An 11734-nucleotide genomic window follows, 5' to 3' on the forward strand; every position below is an offset into this window, starting at 1 on the left:
CCCTCTGGCAGTGAATTCCACTTTTTAATCTCTTGCTGTGTCAAGAAGTACTTCCATTTGTCCGACCCGAATCTGCTGCTCATCAGCTTCATTGGATGCCCTCCAGTCCTAGCATTTTGGCAGAGGGAGAAAAAAAATTCTCTCTGCAAACTCTCTCTACCCCATGCATAATTTTATAAACCTCTATCCTGTCCTTCTTAGTTGTCTCTTTTCTAAACTGAGAAGTCTCAGACTCTTCAGCCTTTCCTCATAGGGAAGGCACTCCAACCCCCTAATCATCTTGGTTGCCCTCTTCTATACTTTTTCCACCTCTTTAATGTCCTTTTTGAAATATGATGACCAGAACTGCAGCATATTTCAAATGAAGCTGCACCATAAATCTGATACAGGGGTATTATAATATCAGCCGTTTTATTTTAAATCCCTTTCCTAATAATCCCTAACATAGAGTTTGCCTTTTTCAACCCTGCACCACACCGGGTTAACGCTTTCATTGAGCTATCTACTAAGGCCCCAAGATCTTTTCCCCTCTCAGTTTCAGCAAGGTCAGACCCCATTATGATATATTTAAAGTTTGGGTTTTTTGTCCCAATGTGCATCACCTTACTTTTACCAATGTTGGACTTCATCTGCCACATGGTCGCCCGCTCACCCAATTTGTGGAGATCCTCCTGGAGCTCTTCATAGTCAACCTTGTTTTTCACCATCCTGAATATCCACTGACTTGGCCACTACACCCCTCACCCCTAGTTCCAGATCATTCATGAACAAATTATATAGAAAATTAAAAATGGTCTGATTCAGTATAATGGCAAAGGGCAAGCTGTGTCAGTCTGCTGTAGCAAAATAAACAAAAATCCTGTGGCACCTTGAAGACTAACAACACGTATTTCAGTATGAGCGTCTGTGAGTCACAGTCCTTTCCTCCCCCGTGAATTCTCCAGTGCCAGAGGGGCAGGGGAGGAAAGAACATTTGCTGTAGCTCAGACCATCTCTTCTCAGGAAGGATGGAGAGGAATTGGTGCAGGATTCTGTCTGCTTCCCCTTCTTGTCTGACTTTGTCTGTTTTTCACTATTTACTGACTTGTACCTGTGAGCCAGCATGGTGTAGTGGTAAAGAGTGGCAAACTCTAATCTGGAGAACCTGTTTCCACTCCCTACTCCTCCACATGAAGCCTGCTGGGTGACCTTGGGCCAGTCACAGTTCTCTCTGAACTCTCTCAGCCCATGCGGAGGCAGGCAGTGGCCAAACCACCTCTGAACATCTCTTGCCTTGAAAACCCTACAGGGTTGACGGCACTTTCCACCACCAAAATCCAATCCACCACTAGAAGGAGATCTTTGTTGGTGTCCCTGAAAAAGCTCTGTTTTCATTACATTTAACTTAGAAACGTATCTGCATGTTTCTCAGCCAGCATAAGGACCTGAAAAGACAAAACTCAACCAGTGCTCCTCCACACGAAGCCTACTGGGTGACCTTGGGCCAGTCACAGTTCTCTCAGAACTCTCTCAGCTCACATGGAGGCAAACAATGGAAAACCACCTCCAAATATCTCTTGCCTTGAAAACCCTACTGAGTCACCATAAGTCAGCTGTGACTTGACATCACTTTCCACCACCACACCTGTGGGCACATATCTGCTTAGCAAAGATTTGATTTCCTGAAAGACTGACACCTTAGAATGTGAAATTATGTTTTTTAAAAAAATATTAAATCTACAGATTGGAGTTTCCACTTACTTTGTATATATTTAGCAAGTGGACACTTAATTTTAAAGAATTGTCTGTGGTTCTGGTGGTCATGTAAAGTGCTGTCAAGTCGCAGCTGATCCCTGGAGACCCCGCAGGCAAGAGAGGTGGTTTGCCATTGCCAGATTTCCTTGGTGGCCTCCTATCCAAATACTGAGCAGGGCCAACCCTGCTTAGCTTCCACGATCTGATGAGATCAGGCCAGCCTGGGCCATCGAGATCAGGGGAAACCACCTTTGAGGTGGCTAAATTCTGTGCTTCAGCTTGCTTAATAAGGAATTACTTGGTTAAATATTTTTATTGGTTATGGATCTATCACGGAAATTAGTTTACAACAAGGCCATGTCATTTTCCCCCTATATGTACATGCCCTCTTTTATGAGTTTCCGTCTGTTGATTATGTTATTGATGGATGATCTAGGATCATAATAAAATTATGTTTCTGTCTTATTTTCTCCAGGTAGAGAAGATCAAGTTTGGATCACGGTAATTGGTTCTAGAGTTTTCCATAGTGTGACGTGACCTTTGTAATTTCATCTGAGGATGAAAATGGAGGAGCAAGACCCCACAGGGTGTACAAGAGCAGAGGCATCAAGGGGGAAAGACTCTCTCTCCCATCAGGCTAGTATGGGTCACAAACCTAGGATAAACTTGGAAGGGAGAATTAATACCCCTGAAGTAATGCCGTCGGGGAGTGATGAGGGGTACTTTACTACAGTGAATCTGTATCGGGTGAAGGAGGAACCTGAAGAAGGTTTGGCCCTGCGCTGGGAAGACCAGTGGCAGGAGTTCCTGAGGACCGTGGAGTCCCCTCAGTCAGAGCAGGAAATCCCCGAGTTACTAGAGGAACCTGCACCTTGGGACGACACTAAGGCCTTCTTGGCCTCCTTTGAGACCGTGGCCGAAGCCTGTCGCTGGCCCAAAGATGAGTGGTCTGCCCGGCTCTTGCCAGCCCTCAGTGGGGAAGCCAAACAGGCCTATAGTAGACTGCAGGCCAGAGACAGAGAGGATTATGGGAAGGTCAAGGCAGCCATCTTGCAAGGAGATTCCGTGAGCAGAGAGAAGATTCGCCAGCACTTCCGGCAGTTCTGCTACCAGGAGGCCGAGGGGCCGCGAGGGGCTCACAGCCGGCTCCAGGAACTTTGCTTTCAGTGGCTGAAGGTCAAGAGACACACGAAGGAGCAGATCCTGGAACTGTTGATCCTGGAGCAGTTCCTGACGGTCTTGCCTCTGGAAATCCAGGCGTGGGTGAGGGACTGTGGCCCAGAGACCTGCTCGCAAGCGGTGGCTCTGGCGGAAGATTTCTTGCAGAGGCAGCGAGAGGCCCAGAGGCGAGAAAACCAGGTGAGATTATGGGGGACGGGGATGGGGTAGGGTTCCCAGACCCCTGGCCAGGAAAAGTGGATCCTCTGCTTTGCAGCCTCTCTCCCTGGCTCAGTTCAGCCACCAGGCAGGGGGACTTACTGGCAGTAAACGAAGGCCTAGTTCTCTGTCGTCACCAATGTGGCGATGTGACTTTCGGCATGCACCGGACTTGACGTCATCACGTCGCTGCCAGCCGTGGGGATGCTCTGGTCTAGAACATCCCTGTAGTTGTCAGCGACGTGATGACATCAGTTCTGGTGCATGCCAGAAGTCACGTCGCTGCATTGCTGACGACAAAGAACAAGGCCTAAGTTTACTGCCAGTGAGCTTTCCACCCCACTGGTTGCCATGGTGGACCGGGCAATCCTAGGATGGGGACTGCGGTATAACAGGAGTCAAGAAGTCTGACTGCCCTAGGATAGAAAAGGTATGCTCCGGGTCTAAATCAATCAACCTGGTTCTGGTGACAAGATGGTGAATTTATTTATTAAATAATCTTTTTTTTACCCTCCAATGCTCTTAGCTGAAGCTTCCCAAGAGGCTCTCTGGTAAGATTAAAAACAGCCCTGAGCAGCAACAGAAAAAGATAATCTTACAATAATAGGTGGCAGCAAACCCAGTATTTTTATTTATTGAAAACATTCATTAGCTGACTTTGTTCCTTTCGGTGCTCAAGGTGGCTTACAATATAATTGAAATACATAAACCCAAAATTTTAAAACCATAGTTTCAGACTGATTTTTTCAAATGCAGTTCTAGATAAAACTGTCTTGAGCTGCCTCTGAAAGAGCGGGCCAGGTGCACCTTGCTGGGGAGGCTGATCCATGATTGTGGAGTGCCACTGAAAAGGATAAGTTGATACTTCCAGGAGATCTCCAGGCACCACCTGGAGGGTAGAACTCTATGGAAGAGCATGGGGATGGAAGGGGTTGCAGTAGTTTTGATATTTGAAAAAGGCATAGGGAGGTTGAGGGCTCTGCCTTGTGGCCCCAATCAGGAACCAGCCCTCACAGCATCTTAAAATCACTGCACCAGATGGACCCAGGGTCCAACTCTCCCTAAAGTGGCTCCATATGTTTAGACCATATAGTTTAGACCATCAGGCTCCATGGCCTCTGTGTGAGAGCCAGTGTAGTGCAGTGGTTAAGAGTGGTGGTTTGGAGAAAGTGATTGTAAGCCAGTTTGATTCTCCCTTAAGTGGTAGAGAAAGTCGGCATATAAAAACCAACTTTCTTCTTCTCCTCCTCCTTCTCAGATTCAAAATGGAATAGGGGTATTCAAGATTAGGAGAGTGGAAGGGTTGTCTCCTGGTCTCCTTACCTCCCTGTTTTCCCCCCTTCATCTAAACCAGAGGTGTCAAACGTAAGGCCCATGGGCCGGATCCGACCCCTTGAGAATTCTTATCCAGCCCACGAACCAGCCGAGGCAGCCACACACTCCACACTTGATCAGGGCCAGTGAGGCCCAACCATGTGACATTTATGTCATATCTGGCCCTCATAACAAATGAGTCTGGCACTCCTGATCTGAACTTTAATGCTTGTATGGGAAGAAGATCCCTTTGCATAGGGTTGGGTGACTCCTTGTAAAGGGAGCCTTCAGTATAGGCCTACTCCACAAACCTCTTCACTAGATTCGATCTTGCCAGCTGTCCCATGATGCCATGGCTCAGTGGTAGAGCATCTGCTTGGCATGCAGAAGGTCCCAGGTTCAATCCCCCTGCATCTCCAGTGGAAAGGATGAGGTAGATCATGAGTCTGTCTCACTAAAAGGCAGGTTCATCTAGGGAGGGGACCATGGCTCAGTGGCAGAGCGTCTACTTGGCATGCAGAAGGTTCCAGGTTCAATCCCTGGCATCCCCAGTTGAAAGGACCAGGTAGTAGGTGATGTGAAAGACCTCTGCCTGAAATACTGGAGAACCTCTGCCAGTCCGAGCAGACAATACTTTGATGGACAAATGGTTTGATCCAGCATGAGGCAGCTGTCAGTGGTTACTAGCCATGGTGACTAAAGGGAACCTCCACATTCAGAGGCAGTCAGGTTCTGAATCCCAGAGCCTGGAGGAAACATCAGGGGAAGGCCTTGGCCTCTCTGCCCTGGTTTTGGACCTCCAAAGGAACTGGTTGGCCATTGCGTCAGACAGGATGCTGGACTAGATGGGCCACTGGTCTGATCCAGCAGAACTCTTCTTACATTGTCTTCCTCTCCACATTTTAGATTCATAACAACCATGTGAGGTAAGTTAAGCTGAGTGAGTTAGTGGCTGAAGGATCACCCCTGCCCCCAGAGAGTTTCAGAAGCAAGTGGTGATTTGAACCTAGGTCTTGTCTGACAATTTAACTATAGGGACAATACAGCTAAGTGTAAGGATAAATCCCGCATTTCTTCCTTCATCTCTCTGGCCCTGATGTTTTGCCCTGAAACGGTCTCTTTCTGCTCTTCCAGGTGGCATTTGAGGAGGGAGTTGTGTGTTTCTCCGATGCAAGCCATGCCCTGTCTGAGGTGGAAGAGAAGCAAATCTGCTCAGAAACCAAGCAGGAAGCTACCAGGGACCCCAGCCTGCTGGGTAAGATGGAGGGCATTTTGTATGTGAGTTAGTTCCTGAGGCAACTTTGGCTGTGGCTCCTCTCAGGGAGCTCAGGGGCTGCTCTTTCCTGAAGAAGAGCTGGATTTTATATCCCACTTTTCTCTACCTTTAAGGAGTCTCAAAGTGGCTTACAATCACCTTCCCTTCTCTCCTCGCATCAAACACCTCGTGAGGTAGGTGGGGCTGAGAGAGTTTGGAGAGAACTGTGACTAGCCCAAGGTCACCCATCAGGCTTTCCTTTCCTTTCAAGCTCCCATGACTCCCAGGGCTTGAGCAGTTATTGGGAAGGGTTTTTTTTCTCTATTTCTTGAAGGAAAATATGGTGGAGAGAGACTTGGCCACTGCCAGTGTTATACTTGGACCTCTATCCACCACCAAGAAGGGGACTATTTTATCACCTGTTACAGTGGCAGGTAGTTTCATTAAAATAGGAGTGATCCATTGGTCAGGTTGGAGTTTATGTGTAGGAGTGGGGAATCAAACCCAGTTCTCTAGATTGTAGAGTCCTCCGCTCATGAGGAGGAATGGAGAATCAAACCCGGTTCTCCAGATTAGAGTTCGCCGCTCTTAACCACTACACCATGCTGGCTGTTTCTCTGTGGGTTGAACAGCTGCTGCCTCTCACTACTGTCTGAATGAGGAAGGGGTATTCTGTGAATTCTGTTTCACTTTCTGGTGCTCCTCTTTGCGGAGCTGGGCAGAAGTGAAGGCAGGAAGCAGAGAGAATTTGCTAGGCAGTTGTGTAAAGCATTGGTTCACACTCCCAGACCAACACCTGTTTCAGAAAGGGGTTTAAAAATTGTTGATATCTGAGCATCAGAAAGACACAAGACAAAGGATTGGGGGGGGGTTGGGGTTGGTTGGGATTGGACTGCCAAGCAGGGGTAGAAAATGGGCAAGTTGGGGAGGGGGCTGTGGCTTAATGGTAGGTCTGGCTGATAGTGATTGGCACAAGGTTACCCAGAGAGCTTCGTGGGTGGGGATTTGAACTTCTCTCTCCTCAGTCTGTGCCCGATGCTCTGACCACCACCCCACACTGTTGCTCACTCCACTTTTCTTTATTCCAGCAGGCGATGGGTGGGAGAGTGATATGGAGGAGGGTGAACCACACAGCATGACTCCAGTGAGAAGGAAGGACGAGGTGCTGAAGGAGAACTTTTGGGATCAAGTCAGTTTGGAAGAGGAAGAGGGAAACCACACAGAGAAGAGGAAGGAGAAATCTGTCCTTTGTCAGGATGGAAACTTCCACGAAAACCCGGCCGAACATACGCAAACCGAAAAGAGAAGGAGCAAGCATGTCAGTGCTCACTGGAGAATCCACACGGGAGAGAAACCAAACAAAAGCTTAAAATTTGGCAAGAGCTTGGGCTGGGACAGAAACCTCCCTGAGTGTCAGGTGCTCCACTCCGGGCCGAAACCTTACAAGTGCTCCGTGTGCGGAAAAGGTTTCAGCCAGAGCACGCACCTAACTTCACACCAAAGAATCCACACAGGAGAGCGGCCGTACAGCTGTTCGGAATGCAGCAAGAGCTTCAACCAGAGCACGAGTCTCATCCAGCACCAGAGAATCCACACAGGGGAGAAACCGTACCAGTGCTCCGAGTGCGGGAAGAGCTTCCGCCACAGCACCAGCCTGACGTCGCACCAGCGCATCCACACGGGGGAGAAGCCGTACAAGTGCTCGGAATGTGGCAAAGGGTTTTGTAACCAGTCGGGGTTGATCAACCACAAGACAATTCACACGGGGGAGCGGCCGTATAAATGCCTGGAGTGCGGGAAGAGCTTCAGCCAGAGCACGCATTTGACCTCCCACCAGCGAATCCACACGGGGGAGAAACCTTTCAGATGCTCGGACTGCAGCAAGACCTTTTGCGATCAATCAGGGCTGGTCAAGCATCAAAGGATTCACACCGGGCAGAAACCATACAAGTGCTTGGCCTGCGGGAAGAGCTTCAGTCAGAGCACAAACCTTATTAGACATCAGAGAATTCACACAGGGGGAGAAATGCCTGTATTAGCCTCCCCCTGTACTTAGACCAGCAGACAGAGCCTAGATCAGCAGAGAGAGCCTAGTTTCCGAGGCATGGCTTTTTCCAGTCATTACCCTTTCTTGTATGCCACAGCCTTGTGGAAGGTTTAGGCTGCGTTTGTAACTTTCATTGCATCATTTAATATGGGAATCCCCAATGTGGTGGCCATCAAGTGCTTTTGGAAAGTCGGTGGGGGCTTTTGCTGAGCAAGGCTTCTGATTGCCCTTTGGAGATCTGATTGGCTGTACAGATTTGTAAAAAATATTGCTTTGGCAGCAGCTGCCACCACAGCACAAGAACCTTCACTGTGTGAGTGAAAGGTAAGCTGTGGCAGCCATTTTATGACTGCACCCACCACTCTGTATCAGAATTCCAAAGGTGCCCACAAGCTCAAAATCGGTGGGGACCTCTGTTTTAATAGAATGGTTTCAGTTGGTTTGTTTTTATGCAAATTGTGTGCGGCAATCTCCCACATCTGTAGAGGTGCTAGAAGGTTATTGTATAAATGCATAGAGTCTGGAAACTGGACATGTTAGGACCATGCATCTAAATCTGCATCTAAATTCACACAAAATAATCTCTTGTTCATGTTACAATGAGCGCACCTACAACTGGCATGTATGTGCATACACCTGTTTGTAAGAAAGAGCCAATGTGTGTTCACTTTACATATAAAACCAGGGGTTAAAAACTGCTGCTACATTCTCTGTTGTTGCCTCCACCTTATGGAATGGCTTGCCTGGTGAGGTCAAGAAGGCTTCCCCCCTCTCGGCTTTCTGCAAACTATGCAAAACTCAATTATTCAAGAGGTTTTTTTTTTTAACACAAGGCTGTATTGTAACAAAATGGTTCCAAAATGCTTGGGTAAAAAGTTAGGGACTATGGGCTATGCTGCTGTATACAATTCACACTGTCTGTTGCTGTGAGTAAAATCCTACTACAGGTAGAGTATCCCTTATCTGGACATCCCATATCCGGACTGATCCGAAAACCAGACCCTTCGAGCCAGCATGCAGGCAGATCCCTGCTGCCTGCTTTCAATGTTTTCTCTCACCTAAAAAAATAAAATACAGTGTACACTGCATCATAGGTGGAGACTGAAAGCCTACCAGAGTTAGTTTGTTGTTTGTTGCTGTTGTTTAACAGCTGACACAGGTATTCTGGTGAGATAGTTATGCCTTTGGTCTCTGATGATTCAATATACACAAAATTATTAAAATATTGTTTTAAATTACATTCAGGCTATGTGTATACGATGAGGCTATCGTATTTTGGTCACATTATGAGAAGACAAGAGTCACTAGAAAAGACAGTCATGCTAGGAAAAGTTGAGGGCAACAGGAAAAGAGGAAGACCCAACAAGAGGTGGATTGACTCAATAAAGGAAGTTTGCAAGATCTGAGCAAGGCTGTCAAAGATAGGACATTTTGGAGGGCATTAATTCATAGGGTCGCCATGAGTCGAAAGCGACTTGACGGCACTTAACACAACACGCACATGTGTATAAAGTGTATATAAAACATAAACGAATTTGGGTCCCATCCCCAAGATATCTTATTATGTATATGCAAAAATTCCAAAATATTCCAATATACAAAAAGTTCCAAAATACGAACCACTTCTGGTCCCAAGCAGTTCAGATAAGGGATACTCAACCTGTATGTAATTTTTTAGCATTGTTTAACACATCATGTTAATACTTATACTTTGTTTCAGCTTTGGCTCAGATTTCTGCTTGGCTCTAGACTTCTGCAATCCAAATCTTATTGCATTGTTCATTGGATGTTCCATCCTGTTGATTGTATTGACTTACATTGTGTAATCTCACTTGAGACCTAGTAAGAAAGGCAGACTATGAATAACATAAATAAAAAATAAAATAAAGACCAGTACTTGGATACGTGTGGGGTTTCAATCACATATTCGGCTGTACATGCATCGAAGGTAAGTAGAAATAAAAGGGCCACACCAGTCACAGGAGATAAAAAATAAGGCCAAGGCAGACGGTGCAAAATAGGTAAAAATATATTTTATTACTCAGTTAAATTCCCTACTGTTCTTTGAAAAAAGCACTACGACTAACAGATTCCTCTGAAGAAGCCTCTTGTAGGGAATTTTAACTGAGTAATAAAATATATTTCTACCTATTTTGCATCATTGGCCTTGGTTTTTATCCCCCGTGCGCCAAAGGTAACATGAGTATGACTCAATGCATGTATAAAGCAAAATCAAGTGTACACTGTACACAGATTGTATGCGTGTTAATTGCAACTAGTGAACAGGTCTCTTGTTTGGGGAGGGGAAATAAAGTGATAAATGACGCTTTTTCTTGTTGACTGACTCCAGCCTGCACCTGGAGGTTGGCAACCCTAATTTCCACATATGAAGCCTCTGTTAAAGAGACAGGACATTTTCCCCCTCTGGGTTGCTGGTAACTAGGTTAAAGGAGAGTGGGGGTGAAGGAGACTCCTCTGGGGAAGGGAGATTTAGGGCTGGCAGAGAAAATGAACCAGGGGAGGGATCAGAAGTTGATGTGCTGTGTTGGCTGTAATAGCTAAATGTAGCCTCCTTGTGCAGAGGCAGTCAACCTTTGAGTACGGACTGATGCAGACAAATGACAAAGCAAATCTTGCTCTGTCATGCCTTGATTATGAGTGCCCCCCCCCCGAGTATTAAGCTGAATAATGGGACAGAAATTGTATGTGCATAAAGAGTGCTTGAGGGTGGAGCCTCCTCCCCATACTTCTGAGGGTTCATCCTTCATAGAAACCAACAAAATGAGCCTGCTGAGTGTGGAGATGTAGTTTGTAAGGACCAGAAAGTTTCTTAAAATGCTGATGCTCTCAGAAGAAGGAACGGAGGCCCGAAAGAACAGTCTGATTTGTCACATATTTATTGATTCAAAAAGTTTCTGTGCTGCCTTTCCACCCAAATAGAGTCTCCTACCATTTGTCACGTTTCTGTCCTGCCCTTCCTCCCAGGCATTTAGTAAGTAGTTTCCCTTTCTTTCGCTTTATCTCTGCGAGGTGGGTTAGGCTGAGAAGGGTCCAAGGTCACCCTGTGCCTTTCACAGCTTGTGTGGAGATTTGAACGCAGAACGCCCCAGTTCTAGTCCAGCGCTCTGAGCCTATGCCAGCTTTATAGCATATATATATATATATATATATATGCTATATACAATATAGCAACAAGTTGCCAATTCTGGTCCACAGGGTCTCATGAAAGAGCTTAATTCTGATTCACCAGGACATTTCTTACGTATCTTTTGACCGTACAAATGTTTTGGCTGTTTGATGGTGCATACATCTTTTTTTTTCCCCTTTCCTTTTCTTCCTCTTTGCTATCTCTTTGGCTTTCTATTTCCCCAGGAAGGAGCCTCTTTCACTAGCCAAGTGAGTGTTGGAGATTTTCCAGTACTGCATCCCCAACTGGGGGCTATGTTTGTAAAGTTCTGCCAAGTCACAGCCAACTTGTGGCGACCCCTTACTGGGTTTTCAAGGCAAGTGACTTACAGAGGTGGTTTGCTGTTGCCAGCCTCTGCATAGCAACCCTGGACTTTCTTGGAGATCTCCCATCCAAATACTAACCAGGGCTGGCCCTGCTTAGATTCGGCGATCTGGTGAGAGATTGGGCCAGCCTGGGCCAGCCAGGTCAGGGTGGGCTACCCAACAGAAGGACACAAACATGGACCAATAAAAGTCCAGCAGGCCGTGACAGTGAGAAGGGTGCCGGCAAAAGCCCTTGTCCTATTCCACCTGGGCGCAGTAGGGAAAGAATGGCACGGGTGATTGTGAGCGAAGGCAGCATCGGGTACTCTGAAGCACACTACTCCCATCAGGTTCCCCTACCAGGAGGTCAAGCATCCCCTCCAGGTTTGCACTCGAATCTGGGATTTTTGCCACTGGTGGCTGAGGCCGGGTAGGTACACCAAGCAACAGATTGTGGACCTGGTGATCCTGGAGCTCTTCCTGGCTGTCCTGCCCCCAGAGACAGAGAGCTGGGT

At 46.9% G+C, this 11734-nt stretch overlaps 1 protein-coding gene across 1 annotated transcript; it reads left to right on the forward strand.

The window, feature by feature from the left end:
• The first annotated feature begins 2345 nt into the window (after window positions 1-2345).
• On the forward strand, window positions 2346-7747 carry LOC130486198 (zinc finger and SCAN domain-containing protein 31-like). The gene is made up of 3 exons (XM_056859461.1): window positions 2346-3093; window positions 5560-5680; window positions 6772-7747. Exons 1-3 carry the CDS (start codon window positions 2377-2379, stop codon window positions 7734-7736), a joined length of 1803 nt encoding a protein of 600 aa, XP_056715439.1. The 5' UTR covers window positions 2346-2376; the 3' UTR covers window positions 7737-7747.
• Window positions 7748-11734: the final 3987 nt, after the last annotated feature.

This window comes from Euleptes europaea, chromosome 1, assembly GCF_029931775.1.
Source record: "Euleptes europaea isolate rEulEur1 chromosome 1, rEulEur1.hap1, whole genome shotgun sequence".
Classification (NCBI taxonomy): Eukaryota; Metazoa; Chordata; class Lepidosauria; order Squamata; family Sphaerodactylidae; genus Euleptes; species Euleptes europaea.

Coding starts and splice junctions, on each gene's coding strand:
- LOC130486198 (XM_056859461.1), top strand. CDS start 2,377: ATGGGTCACAAACCTAGGATAAACTTGGAAGGGAGAATTAATACCCCT. Junction 3,094..5,559: donor CCCAGAGGCGAGAAAACCAG/GTGAGATTATGG, acceptor CTGCTCTTCCAG/GTGGCATTTGAGGAGGGAGT. Junction 5,681..6,771: donor CAGGGACCCCAGCCTGCTGG/GTAAGATGGAGG, acceptor TTATTCCAGCAG/GCGATGGGTGGGAGAGTGAT.